The 25,350-nt window shown below is 40.0% G+C and overlaps 1 protein-coding gene across 19 annotated transcripts in view; it reads left to right on the top strand.

Annotated features, from left to right (window-relative positions):
* USP54 (ubiquitin specific peptidase 54) overlaps positions 1-25,350 on the top strand; it is a 119,010-nt gene that overhangs the window by 88,707 nt on the left and 4,953 nt on the right. For 12 of the 19 annotated variants that reach the window (XM_027593460.2, XM_027593450.2, XM_027593495.2 and 9 more), the window contains 9 exons: positions 3,454-3,585; positions 3,740-4,120; positions 4,343-4,574; positions 6,517-6,650; positions 8,814-8,981; positions 11,480-11,599; positions 12,530-12,725; positions 14,723-16,119; positions 23,308-23,426. In XM_027593460.2, coding sequence (XP_027449261.1) covers positions 3,454-3,585; positions 3,740-4,120; positions 4,343-4,574; positions 6,517-6,650; positions 8,814-8,981; positions 11,480-11,599; positions 12,530-12,725; positions 14,723-16,119; positions 23,308-23,426 — 2,879 coding nt within the window. Of the gene's footprint in view, positions 1-3,453; positions 3,586-3,739; positions 4,121-4,342; positions 4,575-5,621; positions 6,315-6,516; positions 6,651-8,813; positions 8,982-11,479; positions 11,600-12,529; positions 12,726-14,722; positions 16,120-23,307; positions 23,427-23,731; positions 23,873-25,350 lie in introns of those variants that run through there. The other 7 variants (XM_027593606.2, XM_027593595.1, XR_003519874.1 and 4 more) reach the window with 5 other exon arrangements.

The following is a 25,350-nucleotide window of genomic DNA, read 5'->3' as shown; positions in this document are numbered from 1 at the left end:
CAAGTCAGAAATGTTTGTCATGCAAAGGGAGAAAGGCACAGAACTTGGGTAATTGGGTGGGATGAAAAGAAGCAACACAACTCTGAATGAACGATGATATTCCATTACACATATTCCTATCAACACCAGCATATCAGTAAGGATGATTGTAATGTGATTATTGATGTGATTGCTTATTCCAAAAATCTGCTTTTTGTTCCTGTTATATTTTTGATCCTTGTCTTTCTCAGAGTGTCCCAAAAAACCTTTGTGGTCTTGCATCTCATCATGTTTTCATGTTAGGCGTTTTCCCAAGTGGAGGGCTTTGAGAGAAGGGGGCATATTTATGGCCATGGGATACTTGCTCATCACCTTGCTGGGCTTCCTCAAGGACAGAAAAGCAAAAGAAAGAAAGCTAGCCTGTTTATTATTGTGAGTTCCATGCAGAGAACTTTCTTGAGCTGTTCTGTTCATCTGTAGAAAAATGTGCCTGTTGTCAGTGGAAGAAATCAGTACAGGACATGAAAGGAAGAACAGTGAGTGACTCACCGCTGAGATGGAAAGTTTATCACCTAACCCACAGAACAGTGCCCATACTCTTAGAGACTTGGGAATTAGTGAGCTCATGGCTTCAGATTGGTGGTTCCTACTCTGTGCTTGACTATTTTTTTTTAAGTTTTTATTTAAATTCCAGTTGTTTAACATACAGTATGATATTAGTTTCAGGTGTACAATATAATGATTCAGCACTTGTCGTACAACACCCAGTGCCCATCACAATGAGTGGCGCTCCTTAATCCCCATCACCTGTTTCACCCATCCTCTCACCCACCTCCCCTCTGGTAACCATCAGTTTGTTCTCTTCAGTTAAAACTCTATTTCTTGGTTTGCCTCTTTCTTTTTTTCCCCCTTTGCTCATTTGTTTTGTTTCTTAAATTCCACATATAAGTGAAGTCATACGGTATTTGTCTTTCTCTGACTGACTTATTTCATTTAGCATAATACTGTCTATTTCCATCCATGTTGTTGCAAATGGCCAGATTTCATTCTTTTTTATGGCTGAGTAATATTCTATAATAGCCAAGAAGATATGGTATCTTCTTTATACATTGGCTGTTATGGAACATTATACATACATGTACATTATATATACATTGGCTTTATACATTGGCTATTATGGAATATTATGTATACATATATACACACATATATACATACAATCACATACATATATATGGATAAAGAAGATATGGTATATCATACCTGTGTGTGTGTATGTGTATGATATACCATATCTTCTTTATCCACTCATCAGTTGATGGACACTTGGGCTGTTTCCATAATTTTGCTATTGTAGGTAAGGCTGCTGTAAATATCAGGGTGCATGTATCCCTTTGAATTAGTATTTTTATATTCTTTGGGTAAATACCTTTTAAAAAAATAGGGAATTTTAAACATTTTCAGAAGTGTACAGAATAGTATACTGCCCCTCCATAGATTCATTGCCTAGTGTCAGTAATTATCACTCATGGCCAGTCTAGTTTTATCTGTACCTCCACCCACTCCCCCTACTCCTGGATCATTTTGAAACAAAACAAATTCCAGATATTATTTCACTTCCGTAAGTATTTGTAGTATGTATCTCTAAAACAAGAAATCATTTTTGTCATTATCACACTTAAAAATATTAATAATTCCTAAAAACCACTAAATAACCAATGAGTGTTCAAACACACAAATATCTTATAAATTTCATAATTTTTTAATGGTTTATGTGCTTGATTCTGAATCCAAGTGAGGTTTATACATTGGGACAGATTGATAAGTCTTTTACGTTTCTTTTAAACTGTAGGTTTCTCTATTTTTCCTTGCAGCTGATTGTTGAACAACTAGGTAGTTTGTCCTATAGATTGCCCACATTCTGAAGTTTGCTGATTGTATTCCTATAGTAAACTCTAGCATGTTTCTCTGTTCTCTGTATTTCTTGTAAATCGGCAATTGGATCTAGAGGTTTGGTTAGATTCACGTTGGATTTCTTTTGATGACTGTTGCATAGATGACTACTGCAAAGTGTGATTTTTTTTTTAAAGACTGTATTTCTGAAACTGTGAATCAGGGAGAAGCCAAATAACAGGATAAACAAGGCATATTTTCCAGGAGAGTCAGGCTTATGTTAAAGGTTTGTGGATGGTTGGGGGTAGGGGAGCATACTCCCATTGGTTTAACATTTGCAGATTTAGTTGCTCCAAGTGATTTCCTCCTTTCTGAAATCTTTCTTTTGGGCCCAGAGGTAGCAAAGGATCAGATAAAAGCAATAAAAGATTACATTGGGGGGTGCCTGGGTGACTCAGTCAGTTAAGTGGCTGCTTTCGGCTCAGGTCACGATCCCAGGGTCCTGGGATCAATCCCCACGTCGCTTGGCGGGGAGTCTGCTTCTCCCACTCCCTCTGCCTGCTGCTCTGCCTACTTGTGCTCTCTCTCTACCTCTCTGTCAAATAAATAAATAAAATCTTTAAAAAAAAAGATTACATTGGTAATTTCTTGAAAATAGGTAGCCATATCACTACACTGCTAATACCTAAATATGTACAAAAATTTTCATATACTAACATATAAAAACAAATTAGCTCTTGGTGCATTTGAGAACCTAGAGGATTTTCTCTAAACCTGTTTTCTAATTTAATTCAGTTGCTTAATTCACCTTTGGCTTCCAGCAGTTTAGATGATTATATCCTTTAGAATCTGACCTTGGCTGTTATCAAATCATACATTTACATCCTGTGGGCATGAAGCAGGGCAAGTTATGTAAAAGAGCCCAAATCTCCTGGGCTTCGCAGAGATCAGTACTGAGGAATTATGAGGTGTAATCTCTGGGTGAAGCCAGGTTTGGTAAAGCACTCATTGGGGATGGGAATGAGAATTATTCAAAGTTCAAATGTCTTTTTAAATGATTCACATTTAAGGAAGATTTAGAACTGAATTTTAAAGCCACCCACAATCAGAGCTCTTGTGGGCAAAGGCTGGGGCACCTGGGCCAATACCAGATGTAATGAAAATGAGGCTTTGCTTGGTATGTGTTGCTAAACGAAAGGAAAGCTCTTTTAATTATGAGAGTGAAAAAATGTTGATTACATGACATTTTTATACATCTTTAAAACTGTCACCTTTTAAAAATTACCAAGTAATGTGTCCTTCTGGGTCACTGGGAAAGATTACGAACAGGATCAAGACTGGTAATTGCTCAGGAGGCATTGTAAATTTGCAAGCTCCCATTAAATACTTGAGCTTCTCTGCATTTATCTATTGAGTGATTCTTGCTACGCTTAAATCAGATAGTCTTGGCCCCTACAGCTTCTGATTCATGGGTATACTAAATTTGTGGCATTGCTATGAATCTCAAAGGGAGACTAGGTTCTCAAGAGGATGGAGGTCAGCCTCAGATACCAGCTTACCCCTATTTCCTTGTTCTTTCAGGACACCTGACTGATAGTGAATGTAATCAGAAACTCACATCCAAGAAAGGGCCACTGATAGAACGCAAGAGGAGCTCTGGCCGGGTTAGGAGGAAAGGCGATGAGCCACAGGCCTCGGGGTACCACAGTGAAGGCAAGCCACTCTGCACTCTTTTTCTTTCTTCATTCACTCTGGCAAATTGTGTCATACTCCAGACTGGCTTTTCCTTTCTGCTGTCACATGTTGGGGTCTGGGTATCTATGATCATTTTAAACATTTGTGTTTGTTTAATTCTTTGTGTTTTTAGGAGAAACACTGAAAGAGAAACAGGCTCCTAGGAATGCCTCTAAACCATCCAGCAGCACCAATAGACTAAGAGATTTTAAAGAGACAGTTAGCAATATGATTCACAACAGACCATCCCTGGCTTCTCAGACCAACCTAGGATCTCCCTGTGTGGGGAAGGGAGGAGACCAGACTGACAAAAAGCCTCCTAGGAACCTGTCTTTACACTCTCGTGACTGGGAAGTAGAGAGTACCAGCAGTGAGTCAAAATCCAGTTCTTCTAGCAAGTATCGTCCAACATGGAGACCCAAACGGGAGTCTCTGAATATTGACAGTATCTTTAGTAAGGACAAAAGGAAGCATTGTGGCTATACCCAGCTTAGCCCCTTTTCTGAGGATTCAGGTGAGGAGATAATTAGGGAAGAATTGGGCTTTTGAATAAAGTTGACTTATGTAGTTGTTTTTCTGGTAGACTAAAGCAAGGTACATTTTTATGCTGATGTTGAGCTTTTTGGAGATAGGAGTTCAGTGAAGAAGTAGCTGGAGGGAGGGGTTGGTTATGTCTTAATTTGAGGCAGATGCTAAATCTACCTCCTTTTCCGTACTTGTCCTTTGATCGGGATAGCTAAAGAATTTACACCAGATGAACTAAGCAAGCCACCTGCTTACGACCTTAAAACTGGTGGACCAAGCCCCCAGTACAAGCCCTGGGGCCCAGCACGGCCAGGCTCTCACCTTTTAGAACAGCACCCTCGCCTAATACAGCGAATGGAATCTGGCTATGAGAGCAGTGAGAGGAACAGCAGCAGCCCTGTCAGCCTGGATGCAGCCCTGCCTGAGAGCTCCAGTGTCTGCAGGTATTGTTTGGCCTTTGGATAGTGGCATTGTCCCTTATGGCAACGTAAGCCACCAGGAGGCTTTTCAACTCAGATGGGTGGAGAAATGGACTTCATTACCATCTTTGGGCAAAATATTTTACTTTATCAACTTTCTTTCTTTTTTTAAAAAATTGATATAAAGTTGATATGTTATATTAGTTTTAGGTGTACAACATAGTGATTGGACAATTCTGTATATTATACTATGCTCACCGCAATAAATGTGGTTACCATCTGTCACCATAGAATATTTTTACAATATTATTGACTATATTCTCTATGCTGTACTTTTTATCCCCGTGACTTATTTATTTTATAACTGGAAGTTTGTACCTCTTAATCTCCCTCAGTCATTTCACCCTTCCCCCAACCTTCTTTCCTCTGGCAACCACCAGTTTGTTTTTGTATTTGTGATTCTATTTCTGTTTTTTATTTCTTTGTTCATTTGTTTTGTTTTTTAGGTTCCACATATAAGTGAAATCATACAGTATTTGTCTTTCTCTGTCTGACTTATTTCATGTAGCACAACAGTACCCCCTGGGTCCATCCATGTTGTCGTAAATGGCAAAATTCCATTCTTTTTTATGGCTCAGTAATATCCCATTGTGTATATATACCTTATCTTCTTTTCCATTCATCTCTTAGGACGGTGCTTCCATATCTTGGCTGTTGAAAATAATGCTGCGATAAACATGGGGGTGCTCTGTCAACTTTCTATGACAACAGCACCCTCTGCTGGAAGAAGGAGCAAAGACATTTGAGAAAGGAGAGAACTTTATTATAAGTAAAATAATCATTTAGCAAATAACTTGTAATGGAAGAATTAGTGAATCAAAACATAGTTCTATGCCCAGAGAGAAAATACAGCTGTTTTTTATTCTTTTATTTAGGATAGTTTCCTTTTTTTTAAGGGTCACAGGGAATTCTGTGTTTTATAAGCCAATGGTATTCATACTTACAAAAGATAACAATGATGATTTATTTTTATTTATTTTTTAAAAAGTTTTTTATCTTTATTTGAGACAGAGGGAGACAGAGCACAAGCAGAGGGAGCGGCAGGCAGAGGGAGAAGCAGGCTCCTTGCAGGGAGCCCGATGCAGTACTCGATCCCAGGACCCAGGGATCATGACCCGGGCGGAAGGCAGACGCTTCACTGACTGGACCACCCAGGCATCCCAACAATGATGATTTAATAGTGCTCATTTTTCCTTGTTCATAGGGCCCAGTTTGCTTTATAAATTTAAGATCTTTATATATTATTTGTACTGAGTTGCTACAGAGGCAAGTTTCTTAACAGAGTTGCTGCTTTGCAAAGAGTGATTATATCTTCTACAAGGGTCATAATCACATCCTCATATTTTCCCACTGCTTATCCCTTGACATGGGATCCAGAATTGTCCAATCACCTGTTGAGGTTTACACATGAGAAGATGGCTACAGAGGTATAAGAAACAGGAAGGCAATTCATATGTGAGCTCATATTTATTAATTCATTAAATAAATTTTGTGCCAGATACTGTGCTAGATGCACAAAATGTGAATGAGGTGAGATAAGATGGGGGAACTACTTTCAGAAATAGTTTAGCCGATACTTTATATATTAGTTTGATGTTTTACTGTTTTTTTAAAGATTTTATTTATTTATTTGAAGATTTTATTTATTTGTCAGAGAGAGAGAGTGAACACAAGCAGGGGGAGCAGCCGGCAGAGGGAGAAGCAAGCTTCCCACTGAGCAGAGAGCCTGACGTGGGGCTCAATACCAGGACCCTGAGATCATGACCCAAGCTGAAGGCAGATGCTTAACTAACTAAGCCACCCAAGAACCCCTGTTTTATTGTTTTTTGAGGGAATTTAGTCCTAGGAACGTTGCAAGTTATCACCCTTCTGATGTTTTCACTAAACTCTGGTTTGTCTTTTGAAGGGATTCAAGTGCTAAGAGATCAGCTGGGTTGGCACCTTCCTGGCGTCACATCCCAAAGTCTCACAGCAGTAGCATACTGGAGGCAGACTCCATAGCATCCAGGAGTAGCTGGACAAAGAATCAGCCCCTCTCAGGTAAGCAGAAAGACACTGGATTTGGAGGAGTGGATTTGACTGCCAATTCTGTTTGGAAAATAGCCTTACCTGAGCACATTTGAAATTAGAGGACAGTTGTACTTTACGTTTTCCATCAGTATGTAAATATGGAGGCATTTGAGCCATTCTATCTTTGGATTTATCTATCTTTTGTTCTTCATCATGGCTTGCCTGATTGTTCTTTACAACTTGGGGAGAGCCCTTGTGGGAATAAGAAGGAACAGAAATATGGTGAACAGTGTCAGTAGCACCTGCAATCCTCAGAATAAGTTCTCAGGTTTTTCCCCTTGGAATAGAGGAAGCCTCATGAGAATGGATTTCTTTTTTTTTTTTTTAAATGTTTTGTTTATTTATTCATGAGAGTCAGAGAGAGAGAGGGAGGCAGAGGCAGAGGGAGAAGCAGGCCCCCCTGCCCAGCAGGGAGCCCGATGCGGGGCTCGATCCCAGGACCCCGGGATCATGACCTGAGCCGAAGGCAGCTTAACCATCTGAGCCACCCAGGCGCCCCGAGAATGGTTTTCTTATTGTTTAGTTCTATGAGTTGAGATGACAAAGGGAGACATGAAGGCTATGGGCATAACTGGGGAATAAGTAAGTCAAACCTATCCTTATCCTGGCCAGTATCCCTGTTTTCTTTTCCCTTCTTGAGTGTGCCTGTGTCCTCATCCTCCCACCTCCCCCTTTTTTTTAAGAGCACGTGAGCAGGGGGAGGGCAGAGGGAGAGGGAGAGAGAGTCACTGAGCACTGAGCTCGATCTCACTGACCCTGAGATCATGACCTGAGCCGAAACCAAGAATTGGACGCTTAACTGACTGCACCACTGAGGGGCCCCTTGGTCCTATCATTTTAGTCTGGCACGGAACAAAAAATTTTATCTGGTAATTTTGATCATTCTTTTAAAAAATTATGGAAGTGAAAATAAGTCCAACAGTTTAGTAACCTGCCCTTTCCTTCATCAGGGTATTTTTCCATGCCTATACAAGTATATAGATAAGTTTATTACCACCATTTAAAAAAAAAAATAAAATGAACGCTTGGGTGGCTCAGTCAGTTAAATGTCTGCCTTCAGCTTAGGTCATGATCCCAGGGTCTGGGATCGAGTCCTGCATCAGGCTTCCTGCTCAGCAGGGAGCCTGCTTCTCCCTCTGCCTGCTGCTCTCTTGTGCTCTTTCTCTGACAAATATATAAAATCTTTAAAAGAAAAATGAAGTCATAGTATACATATTATTCTGTCACTTGATTTTTCACTTAATATATCATAGACATCCTTTTAGGTCTATTTGGTTCCATCAACAGACATTTATAAAATTGAATTTTTACTGGATATTTTACAAACTTTTTTTTTTAAAGATTTATTTATTTTTAGAGAGAGCAAGTGGGTGGGGGAAGGGCAGAGGGAGATGGTAGAGAATCTCAAGCAGACTCCAAGCTGAGCACAGAGCCTGCCACAGGGCTCAGTCTCTTAACCCTGAGATCGTGGTATGAGCCGAAACCAGAGTCCAACACTTTAGTGTTGGAGCTACACAGGTGCCCCTACAAACTTTTTTTTATTGGATATTTTACAAACTCTTTAAAGAGATGTTGGAAAAAAAAAAGAGATGTTGGAAGTTAAGTCCGAGAAATTGACTTGCTTGAAGATTCCCGATGAGTTAGTGGCAACACATAGCTGAGTGCTGTCTAATGGTTAGGAGCATGGATTATGAATTTAACCTATTTGACTTTAGTTCAGCTCTACCATTTACCATCTTTGTCACCTTAGGCAAGTTATTTATTCTCTTTGTGTCTCTGTTTCTTCATTCCTAAATGTGGGCGATAATAGTATCTACTTCATAGATTGTCATGAGAATTAAATGAAATAATATATGTAAAAGTGCTTAAAACTGTGTAAATGCTCAACAAATGTTAGTTTTCACATTGTTATTGTTGTAATAAAGCCACTTAATAAATATTTTACCATCATCATTATAATTCATAGCCCAGATTTCACCCTGAATCTAATGTGGAAAGCACTGTCCAAAACATGAACTCCAAATTGAATCAAGAGTTCCAGAGGAAAGGCAGTACAGTGGCCATAAATGCAGCAGGTGCCTAGTCTTAATTATGGAAATGTGACAATTTCTCTTCTCCCTTGCTTGTATTCAGGTGGGGAGATATCTTCCAAAAGCGAACTGGATGAACTGCAGGAGGAAGTGGCCAGGAGGGCCCAGGAACAGGAACTTCGAAGGAAACGGGAGAAGGAATTAGAGGCAGCTAAAGGGTTTAATCCTCATCCCAGCCGCTTCATGGACTTGGATGAACTGCAGAATCAGGGTAATTGTTGGGAGCATAGGTTGTGGGTGATGGGGACAGAGAGAGAGGCAAAAAAATTTTCAGGTTTGTAAATTCCTGTCTTCTATTTAGCTAAGTTGTATTTTATCATAATTCACTCATTTTAGTGAGAACTAGTGAAAGTAGGAGGTGACAAGCCTATTGATTGGAAGACAGGCACTGATTTTGGGCTCATCTATTGAAAGTCTATAGTTTAGAGATGGTATATTATTCATGAAAAATATTTCCCATGAATATCTATAGAAGGTGTAAATAAAACTAGTCACCCTTCAGAAACAACAGAACAGGGCAATGAGTGAGCGACACTGATGAGGGAAATTCTACTTGCTGGGCAGAAATGTACCCTTGAAATTGCCCACCTGGAGCTTCAAGGAAGTAGGTCTACCAAGCGGGTTCTAAGAACACAAAGCTTGATTTTCTTTTGATCCTCTGATGACTCATTTCCCAATCTCATACAATTTTCATGGACTTTACAAGGCTTCCCCAACTGCGCCACACTAGTTACTTTCTTCCTTCAATTGCTTTAGGATGTCCTTTTGTACCAGAAGAGACTAGTCTTCAAAATAGGAGTTTAAAAAGACTGAGGTATATACCTTAAATAGACTCCTGAAACTTATATCTCTGTTTTTCTTTCTATGAAATGAATTTTTTGTTCTGATTATTCAGAATCCCCAGATGTAACAAATTATGCTACAGCAGTGCAAAGAATAGGAGTCAGTCAGTGCTGTTTTGGGTGGTTGCTTTCTTGCTGACCACTTCCTACTTTTTGTCAACACTTAGAGAAGCTTAGTGGGCTAGCTTGGGGCCTATTTGGGGACCATTTTTCTCCTCTAATCCTACTGTCTTTTGATTTGAGGCAATTGTTGCTTTATATTTCCCAAGGCACTGTATCTGTTTCCAAATTAGTTTTAAATTCCTAGTTCCTTAGTTGTCCCTATATTTGGATAGTCTTCTCTTCCTTTTCATCCTCAAGCTATGTCACATTTGGATCTCAGGTTTATATTGTTTCTGAAGGAGGAGTCTTGTCATCTCCGTCCCTTCCCTTTTTTCCGTCCTCTGTTAATTGGGCAGTACATGAAAGTTGAGAGAGAATCCTTCCGGCCACATTTCATTGTCAATTCTCCATACACTTTGGTTCACAATCTCCTGGAAGAGCAAGGAATGGAGTACTAAGATTCTAGAAGATAAGAATTAAAATCTAGTATAGTCAACTATAGTCTGCCTGTATATCTATAGAGAACTTTTTTTGTTTTAATGGCTCTCACTACCATCTCTGATTATAAAGATTGTATAGATTTAGTTGATGTCAAATATTATGAGAAAACTTTAGGCCTGGAGGGTGGGGTACCCATATCTCTTGACAGACCTGAATGCCCGGTTCTTCAGAGCCAACTTACTACTTCCACTGCCTTCCCATTGCTCTCTAAAAACCCCAGTGAATTAGGGAGTGAATGTTAGGGGTTTGGAAGAGCCTTTCTTACCATGTCCAGCTGGAGATAAGTGGAGGATGGGGACATTATGAGAGAAATGACTCTGACATTCCGATATTTTTTCTTGTGAGCTTGTGAAAACTCATCATTAATCCCAATCATGGGTGAATTTACAATATGGCTTACTACCAATTTATGGTTATGAGTGAGTAAAAGCCAAGGGGGTACATAAACTTGAGTGTTCTTTTACAAAGGTTGCCCTTATAGTACTTTCTTGCTTTTTCATCTGGCACTGTACTTGAACTCTTTTGTGCCTGCTTCAGTAGACATTTGCTTTCAGAGGAGGAAGGAATATTTCACTCTCACTGTATGAGAAAGTGACTTTTGCAGTCAGTTTGGCGGGCAAGGGTATGATGAAAGAAGATACTTAGCACTGCTGATGAAAAGTGTGTGCTTGCAAACCAACAACAAGGGCTGTTCAACTGCCTTGGTAGATATATTGAGGTTAGGAACTATAGAGCACCTGTGCCCAAGAGGTGTACTAACTTTCCAGCTGAGGGTGGCACAGAGAGGACTGTGAATTGATGTAGGAAAGAAATTTTACAGATGGCTTTCCACAGAGTCGTGAAGCCACTTTTGCCTTAACATAACAGTAGAGGTCTCCATGGAGGTCTGGGACATTCTGACACTGGTTGGTAAGCTGTATCTTGTTGCGCTGTGGAAAAACAGATCAGTTCCAGGCATAAGAATCTACCCTTCTGCTGTAGACAATATTCTGTTCTTTTCTTGAGGGTCCCCTTAAGAGCTCTAGGAATTGTAATATGTGGTGGATAATGACATACTCCTCTTTCATGGCTTTGGCAATGTCTTGGTTAAGGCAAAAACAGATGTCCTGCATGTTTCAGAGAATTCTTTATAGTAATGGAGAGTTAGAATAAGGGTAGATCAAAGGCTCAGCAGCAAGGAGCTAGGTGCACTGAAGGGAAACATCACTACATAGAAAAAGTTGGAACAAACTGTAATGAAAATGAAAAGTGCTGGCCCTTTCAGGGAGGAGTGACGGCTTTGAGAGGTCCTTGCAAGAGGCAGATTCAGTGTTTGAAGAGTCGCTGCATCTGGAACAGAAGGGAGACTGTGCTGCAGCTTTGGCTCTCTGTAACGAAGCTATCTGTAAGTAACTCTAACTGCTAGCGCTATGGCAATTTTGACTAACTTCGGGATAGGTATCATTAGAGTCATCACTCAGATGGGATGGAAACAGCTTTTTTGTCTCCTCACTGTCACTCTCCCAAACTGAGGTCCTTTAGGCTATCTTTGCCCTTCAGATTTCTAAGTGTGCCACATGCTGTCACTGTGGCCTCTGGATATTTACTGGAATAACCTCAGCCGGAGTCCACAGATGAACTATCCAGCCATGCTTACTTTCTTATCCCGAGATAAAGTTAGACCTCAGATTTGAGGTTAGTCTGCTCTTTCTCTAGTTACTGACTAGCTAGGTGGAGCTTATGGCAAGAAGAAATGAGTATATTGACCTCGACTTCCCAGGCCTGTAACTTTGCACAGCATATTTGATTCATGTTTCTCCCCTGCTTTCCTGGTATGCTGCACCATAAAGTTACAGTGAAGGACTAAGGCTTAGAATTTGTATCTGGTTCTTAAATGTGACCCACAAGAAGCTGTGTTCTGTAAAGACAGATGCAGATTTGGATCTTATTTCTGCTGTTGGCTGTCGGGAAGGGGAAGTTGGGAGCAAAGTGTGGAGACCAGAGTCGGACAGGTCAGTTGCAAAGGACGAGAGTGGCAGTCTCTAAGATGGAAGCACCAGTTTCTCTTCCTGACTCATTTTAGTTTAACTTTTTGTTTTGTTTTGTTTTGTTTAAATTCAAATTAACCTGTTTGGCCTCCATGGCTTCCATGAATGCTCCTTAGAGCCAGAGCCAGCTCTTTACCCTGGACAGTATGTGCATGGTCCACGCCTTGCATTCCTGCTGCATATTTTGAGTTTTACTGCATATCTTTGCTCATTTTTGGTTCAATTTTATTTTTATTTTTGTTTGTATTTTGTGTTCTGTTTCTGCTATATTTTCTTTTGCATTTTAGCTAAACTAAGACTTGCCCTGCATGGTGCCAGCTCTAGCACGCACAGCAGAGCCCTAGTCGATAAGAAGTTGCAAATCAGTATTCGAAAAGCACGGAGCCTGCAGGAGCGCATGCAGCAGCAGCAATCATCGCCGCGGCCGTCGCAGCCCTCAGCCTGCCTCCCCTCGCAGGGGGCAGCCCTCCCTCAGCCAACAAGGTAGTGCCTGGGATCCACTGTAGTTTATGGACACCAGGGGAGGAAATGATCATGGGTGCTCCATGGTCAGAGCTCTCTTTGTTTTGGTGACTGCAGGGGACAGAGAAGAGTCCTCTGGGAAGATTTTCTTCTCAGGTCAGACATACACCAGAAAAAGCTCATCCCACTGCTGGTCCTTTCCTTAATAGTTCCTAGAATGATACAGAAAGTATGGCATAATAAATAGACCGTTTGTTCATATTTCCTGTGGGTGAGTTTGTCCCTGGACTTGTGTAACAACATGATTATTAAATTTGCACATATTATGTTCTCAGACATGGCAATCGGAGCTCTATGGCAATAGAAACCATGTGGTTTGTTTTGGGGATTTCAGTGCTTCCTGTCCCTGGTGGAAGCAGAGAAAGCAGGCTTTGCTCTGATTGAACCACAGAGAAGAGACACAAAGATTCCCTTTGTTTTGCTTTGCTATGGGCAGCAATAGGAAAAAAGGCCCCCGGGGCCATTGGTGTAGTTTTCACACTTTAGCTCTTGAATTTGGTTCTATTTATAATACATAGATTTAAGTTAAAATTAATTTTGGCTGCTAATAGGCCTAAGTAGTTCTCAGAATATAAATATTATAAAAACAGCTAACATTTATTGAACATTTTTAAAAAAAAAGAGATTTTATTTATTTTTAGAGAGAGAGAGAGCAAGCTAGAGCTGGGGGAGGGCAGAGGGAGAGGGAAGAGAGAATCTCAAGCACACTCCACACTGAATGCAGAGCCCAGCGCAGGGCTCGATCCCACCACTCCAAGATCATGACCCGAGCTGAAACAAGAGTCAGACGCTCAACAGACTGAGCCACCCAGGCACCCCATTTATTGTCCAGGCACTAAACTAAACACTTTAATTCTTGCAGTAACCTTAGGAGATAGGTTCTGTCACTTAGCGATATTTTATAAAGCTCGGGGTGTATAAAATACATAAGGTACCCAAGATTGCTCCCCTAGTAAGTGGTAGAGGTGTGGACTTCAAATCCAGGTCTGTTTCACTTCATTAGGTCTGCTCCATAAGTATAATGATATATTCTTCATAATGTTGTAAGGGTAACTGGGTGACTATACCCACAAAAGTTGATAGTATATTATCATTCAAATTTAATGCTAATAGCTAGGATCTTCCTTTTTCTTCATTTCTCTTACAGTATATCTAGTAGTTGTATGCTGATCTGAGAATCTGATGAGAGATATGTTTTGAATGTAAGCAATTTAGGCAGCTAAACTTTTTCTAGAAAACTTACACCACTTGATATATGCGAGTAATTGAGGCTTTTATTTAAGTGCTTCTAACACTGAGTTTTTTAGGTCAGAAATACAAAACAATTAGTAAGAAGCCTAGTAAATGCAGTTAATTTCTAGTCTTACTCCCAAATCTCAAGAGAGTCACAGTGCATTACTTTGGGAAAATATCTCAGTGAATAATGCAACCAAATCCAGATTATGAAAACACACTTGAAGTGGTTGAATTCTGTGTAATTTCATGAACCCAAATTACCCTGTACTCTGTAAATGTGCCTTTTGGTTCTTTTGGTTGGTCTGCCTCTCAGGACCCCAGGTATGAGTGATTTTCTGGGCTTTGCTCACCTTCCATGTCATCTGCATGTGGGATTAGCAATTTTTGTTTTTTAATTTGCAAGAAGAATATGATTGGAATGGGACTTCAGAGGCAGTGAAGAATATTGACAAGGACTTCACTTAATATTACTGTGTGCAGCTTTAGTGAGGGCATTTAATAAAGAGGATCAGTATTACCTCTTGCTTGGGTGTGAGCTGACCATGTGCCTGCCTTCTCTTGTGAACCTCTGAACTCTTGACTCTTACTTGTGCTTGTCTTTCTGTTTATTTTTACCATTCCTTTTGTGGATGGCTAGAAGTGGGAACCAAATGAACAGGTCTTTTTGTAAGTGATCTTGTCATTTAAGGCAGCTTATGACTGGTTCTCTCCATTTATTTCAGTGAACAGCCTATCCCGCTCCAAGTATTGTTAAGCCAGGAGGCTCAACTGGAACCCTGCACGAATACAGAGTTTGGGGCCAGTTCTTTCATCCACTCACCTGCTTCCTGCCATGAGTCACACTCATCACTATTCCCAGAGTCATCTGCCCTGTCTGCCTCCCAGCACAATTCCCCTAGTAGGTCTGCCTCAAACCTTCTGACGTCAGTTGAGGAGGACAGCATCGACCCCTATGCACTCCACAGGCAGGCCTTACCTAAAACACCAGGGGGGACTGAGAAGAATGCTCATTATGGTTGGGAACCATTGGATGTACCACAGGGTAAGCTGCAAGGCTACAGGGGTGACAACAGCAGCTGTACCAGGTTCCCCCCACAAGAAGGAAGAGGCATTGATCAAGAACAGCTATTCCAAGAAAAGAGGGATCCTGCTGTCTCATCCCAGGTGATGCCTTGGTCACACTCAACTGGAACAGATACCTCTGAGAGAGGAGATGCACACAGCCTAGGCTGTAGTCCTTCAAGTTCATCAGCTCAGCCCAGCCTTCCCCTGTACAGGACCTGCCACCCCGTAATGCCTGCTGCATCCTCACCTATGCTTCACTCTCCTGATACTGTGCAGAAAACTAATCAATGCCTCCAAGCCAAAAGCCTCAAAACTTTGTTGACTTCAAAAGTGGATGGAGGCAGTGAGGATCCCTATAGGCCAGAGTTTCCCAGCACAAAGGGGCTTGTCCGCTCACTAGCAGAGCAGTTCCAGAGGATGCAAGGTGCCTCCACAAAGGATGGCACAGGTTCCCAGGATAGAAGTTTGACAGGTAGTCTAAGGAAGAACTCTTCCCCTTCTGACTCTAAGCCTCCCTTCCTACAGGGTCAAGGGAAAGGCCATTGGCCTTGGGCAAAACAACAATCCTCCTTGGGTGGTAGGGACAGACTACCTTCCTGGGAAGAGCCTGCTGATTATCCTTCTCTTGCCATGTACTCTGGGCTGCCTAATAGTGAAAATTCTAGGGGAAGACAGCCCAGGTTGGCAGAACCAAGCATGAACCAAGGAAAGCCATCTCAAGTGAGAGATGCTAGGCCTAAGGAACTGGGCAACAGTGTTGACTTGGGGACTTCCTTACCTTTGGACTCCTGGGTGAATGTCACAAGGCTCTGTGATTCTCAACTTAAACATGGGGTCCCTGGGCCAGGAATGAAGTCCTCCCCCCACGATTCCCATACCTGTGTAGCCTATCCAGAAAAAAACCACATCCTTTTGCATCCACATTGGAACCAAGACACAGAGCAGGAAACCTCAGAATTGGAGTCTCTCTACCAAGCCAGTCTTCAGGCTTCTCAAGCTGGCTGTTCTGGATGGGGGCAGCAAGATGTGGCCTGGCACTCATTTAACCAAACAGGTAAGAATGCAACCATGGGCAGGGGGAGTGGGGGACATATAAAAGCTAAAAGTGAGAGGACAAGATCAGAAGAGGGGTGGCATTCTGTCCAGATAACATCCTCAGCTTAGGAGGTGGTAGCAGATCTTCTGACTTTATTCATAAAGACTTTAGGACAAGAGCCAAACCTTTTTCTGGCTAGAGTAGAATCATCATGGTCTAGTTCTCTCCTTCTAAAGGAAGAGATCAATGAGTATATGCCCAGGGTTCTGCAGTATGCAGTGCTAAGGAGTGGTTCATAGATCTTTGAGAGGGACTCAGCATGAAGTAGGGGAGGCTGAGAAGAAAAGTCATCCTTCTATGGCTTAAGAGCTGAACTAATCCAAGATCCAGCTTCCAGATCCAACTTGCAACAAGGATGCCCCACATTGAGCCATAGCTCCCAATGTGGCATTTCCAGATTGTACTGAACCAGAAATATCAAGATCTTCCTTGATCCCTTCAGGAACTACCAGGTGTAGAATTTTCAAGATTGTATCCCTGTAGGGTTCCTGTTCACTGAGTACCCCTTAGATTATATTGTGTGAAGAATGAAGTCTACACCTTAAATGTACTTTACAGACTTAGTTCTGGAAACCAAAGACATGAAGAATATTTATAACTTGGATTGATGTACTTGAGAACTCCAAAGCCTATTATCCTGGTTCCATCATTAACTGTCAGCATAAATTTGGACAAGTCACTTACTATCCCATGGCCAAGTTTTTACCTGTAAAATTGGAGAATGGGTTCAATGACTTGTTTTAAAGATGCCTTCCAACTCTTAAAATGATATATATGATCCTGTGAAATTGAACTCAGAGAATTTTATCTTTAGCTCAGTATGGCAGTTTCCATAACAGTACAGGTTCCTTGCATGCTGCCAACTGGTGTTTAAATACAGCCGTACAAGTATTTATTGAGTACCTAGAAGCTGTTGGTGGGGGGATATTACATAAATATAAAATTTGATGTTAAGGTATGTTTTTTAGGATATGAATCACAGTGTAGACTTTGCAATAACATTATATTAAGTGCTCCCTAGGTACATGGGACCGGGCAGTATGGGAAGATTCTAAAGAACAAGGAAAAGCTCACATCTACCTCAATTAGCTTCCTGTCTGAGGGAGAAAGAATATACAAATGTCAAGTATTTTAAGAATAATAATAAACACATATAAAAGAATATATTGCAATTAAAATTAAACTAACTGAATATCAACCATCATATTACAAAAAAAACCCAAACAAAAAAACTCTTACATTACCCAAAATAGGAAATTTTTCATTGTAGATGCTTTTGAAAATATATAAAGTAACAAAAATCATTGATAATCCCACTCATAATTTTATGAGTTTACTTCTGGCTTTGTTTTTTTATGTATATATACTATATATTTTGTTTTGTTTTTTTTAAAAAAGCAAATTGTTACAATATATGTGTGCAGTTTATTCTCATGATATTTTTACATTATATTCATGAGCATTTTCCCTTTGAAAAAAACTACTTTTAAGGACTGGCAATATGCTGCATATGAATGTACTATAATATATTCAACCATTTTATTATACTTTATATACTTCCAATTTTTAGATAAATAGATGATGAATATCTTTATATGTAAGTGTTTGGCCACAATTTTGATAAGCTCCTCAGAATAAATTTTTAGAAGGATAATAACAGGTGAAGGTTATTGACTTTTAAAAATTTCTTGATATGTACTGGTAAATTAGCCTTCAGGAAGATTATACTTCTGAAAACAATTTTGGAAAGAGTACCTACCAAACATTACTTTTTTGCTTAATATTAAGTGAACAAAAATTAATTAAAAAAAATCCATCTGATGAGTCAGTCCTCAAAATCCTTGTCAAACCAAACTAGACTTTATTTTGACATAAAGAAGTGATCAGGTGGAATAAATCAGGAAGTAAATAATAAAGGGAAATGCCAATTAGGATCTGTATATGATAGGATATATCTTTAGGGGAGTCCCTCTTTATCTTATTGTAAAGCATTTTTTAAGTACCAAGGTACTTTCTTCCCCCAGCTTTATTGATATAATTGACAAATAACATTGTATAAGGTTAAGGTGTACAATGTGAAGGTTTGACACATATATATTTGAAATGATTGCCACAAGGTTAGTTAATACAACCATCACCACGGATAAATTGTAGTTTTTTTGTAAGAACATTTAAGATCTACTGTCTTAGCAACTTTCAGGTAAATAATGCAATATTGTTAACTACAGTCACAATCCTGTATATTAGATCCCCAGGATTTATTCAGCTTATAACTGGAAGATTATATCCTTTGACTATCACCTCCCGGTTTCCCTCACCCTCCAGCTGCTGTCAATTACCATTCTATGTTTCAGTGAATTTATCTCTTTTTAGATTCCACATATAAGTGATGTCATGTAGTATTTGTTTTTCTCTGACTTATTACTTAAAAAAAAGCTTTATTGATATATAATTTACATACCATACAATTCACCTACTTAATATGTATAATTCTGTTTTTTAAGTATACTCACAGAATTGTCCATCCATCACCACAATCAGTTTTAAAGTGTTTTCATCACCCCATGGGGTGCCTGGGTGTCTCAGTTGGTTAAATGTTCCACTCTTGATTTTGCTCAGGTCATGATCTCAGGGTCATGAGATCAAGGCCCACGTTGGGCTCTGTGCTCCGTGTGGCATCTGCTTGAGATTCTCTCTCTCCCTCCCAACCCACACATGCTCTCTCTCTCTAAAATAAATAAATAAAATCTTTAAAGAAACCCACTACCTGGGGCGCCTGAGTGGCTCATTCGTTAAGCGTCTGCCTTCGGCTCAGGTCATGATCCCAGAGTCCTGGGATCGAGCCCCACATCGGGCTCCCTGCTCCGCGGGAAGCCTGCTTCTCCCTCTCCCACTCCCTCTGCTTGTGTTCCCTCTTTCGCTGTGTCTCTGTCAAATAAATTAATAAAATCTTAAAAAAAAAAAGAAAGAAACCTGCTGCCAATTAGTAGTCACTCCCCATTTCCCCCTACCCCTGTCTCCCCCAGCCCCAGGCAACCTATAATCTATTTTGTCTATAGTTTTGCCTGTTTGGGATATATGATATAAGGGAATTGTACGGTATATGTTGTTTTGTGACCAGATTAATTTTGACATTATAGTTTCTTTTTTTTTAAAGATTTTATTTATTTATTTGACAGAGAGAGAGAGACAGCGAGAGCGGGAACACAAGCAGGGGGAGTGGGAGAGGGAGAAGCAGGCTTCCCACCAATCAGGGAGTCTGACTTGGGTCTCGATCCCAGGACCCTGGGATCATGACCTGAGCTGAAGGCAGATGCTTAATGACTGAGCCACCAAGCGCCCCTAATTTTGACATTATAGTTTCTGAAGAGTTATATAAACGTTGCCCTTGACCTGTATTTCTGAATTTCATAGAATTTTGAAGTTAGGCAGACATCATCTTAAAAATAACTTTTTGTTATAGAAAATTTCAATTCTAATCAAGAGTAATGAGTAAATGTTACAATAACCCTCCAATACTTATCACTAGCTTCCACAGTGATTATCTTGAGCAATTATCAACATATGGCCAATTCTGATTTAGCTATAGACGCCCCCCCCACCTTTCCCCTCCCTACTGGATTATTGTACTGTTTGATTTATTTATATATAAATGTTTTATTTTATTTATTTTTTTATTTCCTTAAGTAATCTCTACTTAGGTCTCAAACTCACAACCCTGAGATCAAGAGTTGCAAACTCCACTTACTGAGTCAGCCAGGTACCCCTCTACTGGATTATTTTAAAGCAAATCCCAGACATTATATTATTTCATCCATAAACAATTTGGAATGTATCTCTGAGAAATACAGACTCTTTTTTTAAAAGGCAAAACTATAATATTATTATACCTAAAAAATTAACAATAATTTTTAATACAGTAACTAGCCAGTATTCCCGTTTTTTCAATTACCCCATAAATGTCTTTTCACAGTTGGTTTATTTCAAATTAGGATTCAAACAAGATCTACACATTGCATTTTGTTGATTTGTTTCAAGGCTTTTTTTAGCCTGTAAAATTCCGGGTTTTTTTTTCCCCTTAGCACTTATTTATGGAAGAAATTTGGTCATTTGTCAAATCCACATCCTAGATTTTACTGATTATATTCTAGTAATTTTTTCTTTTTTAAAACATGTTCTTCTGCCCGTTTTTTGTAATCTGGTAGTTAGGGCTAGAGGCTTGATTAAAGTCGGGTTCAATTTTTTTTTAAGTTTTATTTATTTAAGTGATCTCTACACCCAAAGTAGGGCTTGAACTCACTACCCCAAGATCAAGAGTTCTGCACATCTCCAGTTGAACCAGCCAGGCAACCTTCAGTTTTTGTTCTTGTTTTTAATAAGAATATTATAGAGGTAGTACTTTGTATTTCTTTTTTTCTTAAGATTTATTTATTTGAGAGAGAGTGTGTGTGTGCACGTGTGAGCAGGGGGCAGGGGTCGAGGGAGAGGGAGACAGAATCTCAAGCAGATTCCCTGCTGAGCAGGGAACTGGACACGGGGGCTTGATCTCAGGATTCTGAGAGCATGACCAGAGCTGCAATCAAGAGTCAGACGCTTGCTTAACCCACTTGAGCCACCCCCGTGTCCCTACTTTGTATTTCTTATATCAGGAAGTGCGTGATATCTGGTAGTCTTTCTTCTTGTTATTGTTGATCCATGAGTAGACATCATGTTAACTCTATCTTCTATCAAATCCATATATCCCCTCAACAGTACTCCTTACAGGTAGCCACCTTCACCTCTGCTGAAATATCTTTAAAAGAATCAGTCTATTCCCTTCAGGAGTTTCCAGCAGCCACCTCCTTGTCTAGTAATCAGACTTTATTAGAAGAACACCACATTCTAACCATTACAGCTGTAATTCTTAAATCTGGCTGCCTATCATAGTCACCCAAGGAGTGGCTTTTTAAAAAACAAATAATTTTATATAAATGGGATGACAACATACATGCTGTTTTTGTAGACATTTTCTTACTTATCTTTCCTCCTCTTACATAAATTCCTACCTTTTATCCTCCACCTTCTAGGTAATAATCTAATGTGCATATTTCTGTATTTGTCTGTTCATATAATCCTATGTAGACCTACATATACAGTGGGGTTTTTTGCCTCATGATAGTATTACAGACTTTTTTTTCCTTTTAACTTAACAATCCTTCATGAAAATCCCTCCAAGTCATCTAGTTTAACTCAGTTCATTCTTTTTAGTGAGTGGCTGGGCATATTTGATAGTGTAGATACCTTAGTGTATTTAGTCATTCTGCTATAGATGGGCATTACTTTATTTATAGTTTTTTGGCCACTACAAATAATGCCTCAGTAAACTGGTATTTTTGTTTCTTATTCCTAGGAGTAGAATTGTTGGATAAAAGGGTAAATCATATTTTCAATTTTATTTTTTTTAAGATTTTATTTATTTATTTGAGAGAGAGAGAATGAGAGATAGAAAGCATGAGAGGGAAGAGGGTCAGAGGGAGAAGCAAACTCCTTGCTGAGCAGGGAGTCCGATGTGGGACTCGATCCTGGGATTCCAGGATCATGACCTGAGCCGAAGGCAGTCGCTTAACCAACTGAGCCACCCAGGCGTCCCCATATTTTCAATTTTAATGGATATTTCTAAACAGCCTTTTTTTGGACGACTATAACATTTCAAACTTCCTTCAACAATGTTTGAGGATGTTCTCCTATACTTTTCAGGGAAGCCTTTTGTTTTTTTTTTTTAATTTTTATTTTTTTAAAGATTTTATTTATTTATTTGACAGAGAGAGACACAGTGAGAGAGGGAACACAAGCAGGGGGAGTGGGAGAGGGAGAAGCAGGCTTCCCGCCGAGCAGAGAGCCTGATGTGGGGCTCGATCCCAGGACCCTGGGACCATGACCCGAGACCAAGGCAGACGCTTAATGACTGAGCCACTAAGGCACCCCTGTTTTATTTATTTTTAAAGATTTTATTTTTAAATAATCTCTACACCCAACCCCTAACCTGGAGATCAAGAGTCAAATGCTTCACTGACTGAGCCAGCCAGGTGCCCCTCAGGGAAGTCTTTTAAAAATAAATATTCCCAGGCTCACCACAAAGATTCTGATTCAGCAGGGCTGTGGAGAGATAGAGGAATCTGTATTTTTAAAGCTCCTAGATGAATCTGAGGTGGTATTAGAACCTCTGTACCAGGAAATACTAAAAATAATATTTTAGCTTGGTATCAGCAATATCTTCCTTTAGCCAGATACATGTATTACAATCAAATTATCAAATCAAGACGTGAATTGGTGATAAACATATACATTAAATGTAGGTCAAGGGCATGTGCATTTTCAGAATGGAAGGCTTAATTAGTTGTATTGGGGCAAGCCCCTTGGGAGTCACATATCCAGTTTGCAGCAGTTCTTAATAATCTAGCAAGATTTTGAGGAAGAGATAAGCTTTAGTGATTGTTTAGAATTTAAGCAGTTAGTGATTGAGAGAAGCTAATGGGGAAATAAAAGAGCGTTACACATACAAAATATTGTTGAAGAGTTCCTGCCCATAGTAATAGGAAGTGAAATCAAGAGACTTGAATTTTAATTCTGATTAATCTACTTACTACGTTTCAAACCCTGGAACTCATTTTCCTGTTACATAAGATGAGGAGGCTTGATAGACGATTACTATATTCACTTCAATTCCTAAGTAGACTGAAGATAATGTTCCCTTTGTCATCACAGACACTCTAGAGAACAACTACGTTGGACAGTTTCCTCTGTATGTATGTATTGTAAGTCTTGGGCGCAAGTCTGACAGAAGCAAAGCTGATTGTGTTTAAAAAATTGAAATGAGGCAAGATGGGAACATTCAGCAGTCTTTCCACAGAGCCCCTTCTGTACAGGTTCTTCAAAGCCTGTGTTCTGAGACCCTTGTTGACCTATAGGAAACTACCCATATTCTGAAACTCCTGTTTCTACATTATAGGAGCACATCTCCATTCATTTTAGGGATACATATTTGTTATTTCGTGAAAAGAACTCCTGAGTTTTTGTTTGTTTTTGTTTTGTTTTTTTGCTGACAGGCTGAAGTTAGGCTCCAGGAGAAGAGATGGCTTCAACTTGTATTTATGTTTTCCTCCTCAGGCTCTGCAGATGGTGTGGGGAGGAGGTTGCACTCAGCCCCTGGCCTTGGTCTCTCAAAGACCCCAACAGCAGAAATGGAGCACAGTCTCCATGAAGCCAGCACAGTGCCTGCTTCTCAGGTAGCAGCCTCAGGTCCTACAGTGCTGGCATGGGGTGGTGCATTGGGAAAGGAAGTGTGGAAAGATATGAGTGCTAGGATTGGTGGTAAGGCAGGAGCATGGTAACGTGGGGCTGTTGGAAGAGAACAAGGTCTGTGATTGAGCAGAGATTGCCACATGGCCACTACTTTTTCAAATACATCTAATTCAGGTCTCTGGTAGTGAGGTCTTACCCTATTTTCTCCCATACCCCTGGGGACAGGGTCTGTGGGAAAACCATAGGTCTGGTGTTTTGTGTCTGCCTGTGTGTGTCTGTGTGTTTGAAGGCTGCACCTTGCCAAGGCCCCAGGAGGGAATATGGGGAGGATGATCGGTGCGGTGCAGAGAACTTTGACTGCATCTCACACAGACTCAGTGGCACCGTTGTCTCAGAGAGGGACGAGACTCCAGTCTCCTCCCACAGTGTTGTAAGTAGAATCAGGCTGTATCCATTCAGAGCACCCTCTTTCTTTTGCTAAGATAAAAATACAGTGTAGGTGGAGGGGCAGGGGAAACTAAAAGTTGTAATTTAGGGGAAAGCCATGTGCACTCAGCAAAAATGATGACACATAGTCATTACTTTATTGACACACATTTTGTTGGAGTCCAGAGGAATTCCCCTTCCCTGTAGCAGTTCTGGAAGGTATATTATAGGGTTCCCTAGGGTGAGAAGAGTCCTAGTAGCCTAGTAGCCTTGAGTCTCAAAAGCAATAGCTGCTGATTGGGTCAAAACCCATTGCACTAATCAAGGGAAGAAGGGAAGACATGGGATGGGGTATTGTTTTTACCTTTTCCTCCCCACTCCAGTATAAGATTGAATGGGGTCCAGTATGCTTTCATGCTAAAATGAAGCATGTGCATTAGCAAGAAAAGGAAAATGATTTAAAATCTTCCTCCTTGAGGCTTTTCATCTGGAATCAATGCAGTGATCTGTAGGTGAAAGGGACAGGGACGCCGAAGTTAGCAGAAATCAATAACTCAAATATTTTCAGTGGCTGGGTTTATAAATTATCCTTTTGAGAATTTCATACACTTGCCTAAGGCAAGTTGAGTTTTGATTACAATGGAGGTCAGGATGCAAAGCTCCAGTGCATTAAAGCTTGTTCACCAGGTCAGTTCAAAAAAAATTTAAAAACCAGTTTTAAATACATGATATAAAAATTAAAAGGTATAAAGGATATACAGTGAAAACTAAGTCTCTGTCCTGCTAGTACTTCAGATCCAGTTTCCCTCCCAAACAACAGTCATTTTTTCCAATTTATTGTTCAAAATTTCCTAAACAACTCTATAAACAGTTTGCTATTCTTTTTGGGAAAAGTGATCGTTTTTACGTAGCATTTGTTCTTATGTACTGTTAGTGAATTTAATGGCAAATTGTTATTTTTCTAAGGAGTTGGCTTCCTTTCTCCTGACTTCTATATCATTCATTTATTCACTGATTCATTTTTTTAAACAAATGCTTATTGGGCATATGTTCTAGGTATTGTGCTAGGTGCTGGGTATACAATGGTGAGTGAGCTAGATGTAGTCCCTGCTGTCATGGCCTTTACAGTCTACCTGGGGAGACAGATAAAGAAAGACTTACTATGATAGGATTTAATGCTATGGAAGCATAATAGAAGGGACATCTAACCAGATTTGAGAGATCAGGGAAGGCTTCCTGAAGGAAGTAAAACAAATACGGCCAGTAAAGGAACATGAAGCAGATACTCACTGAATCAAAAGCAGCTCATTTGGTATGGCAGGATTAGATTCTGGTGAGGGAAGGACAGTGTTGACAAATGAGACTGGGAAGAATATAAACAAGAGTCGTATCATGAGCCACAGTACGGAGTTTGGGAGGATAAAGAGAAATGGACATGTTGGAGAGCCAAAGAGGAAGTAAAAGTCATTGGGACTTGGTGCC

The sequence above is a fragment of the Zalophus californianus genome, chromosome 15 (genome assembly GCF_009762305.2).
Source record: "Zalophus californianus isolate mZalCal1 chromosome 15, mZalCal1.pri.v2, whole genome shotgun sequence".
Taxonomy (NCBI): Eukaryota; Metazoa; Chordata; class Mammalia; order Carnivora; family Otariidae; genus Zalophus; species Zalophus californianus.
The sequence above is the reverse complement of the archived record's forward strand: the minus strand, read 5'-3'. Positions and strand labels throughout refer to the sequence as shown.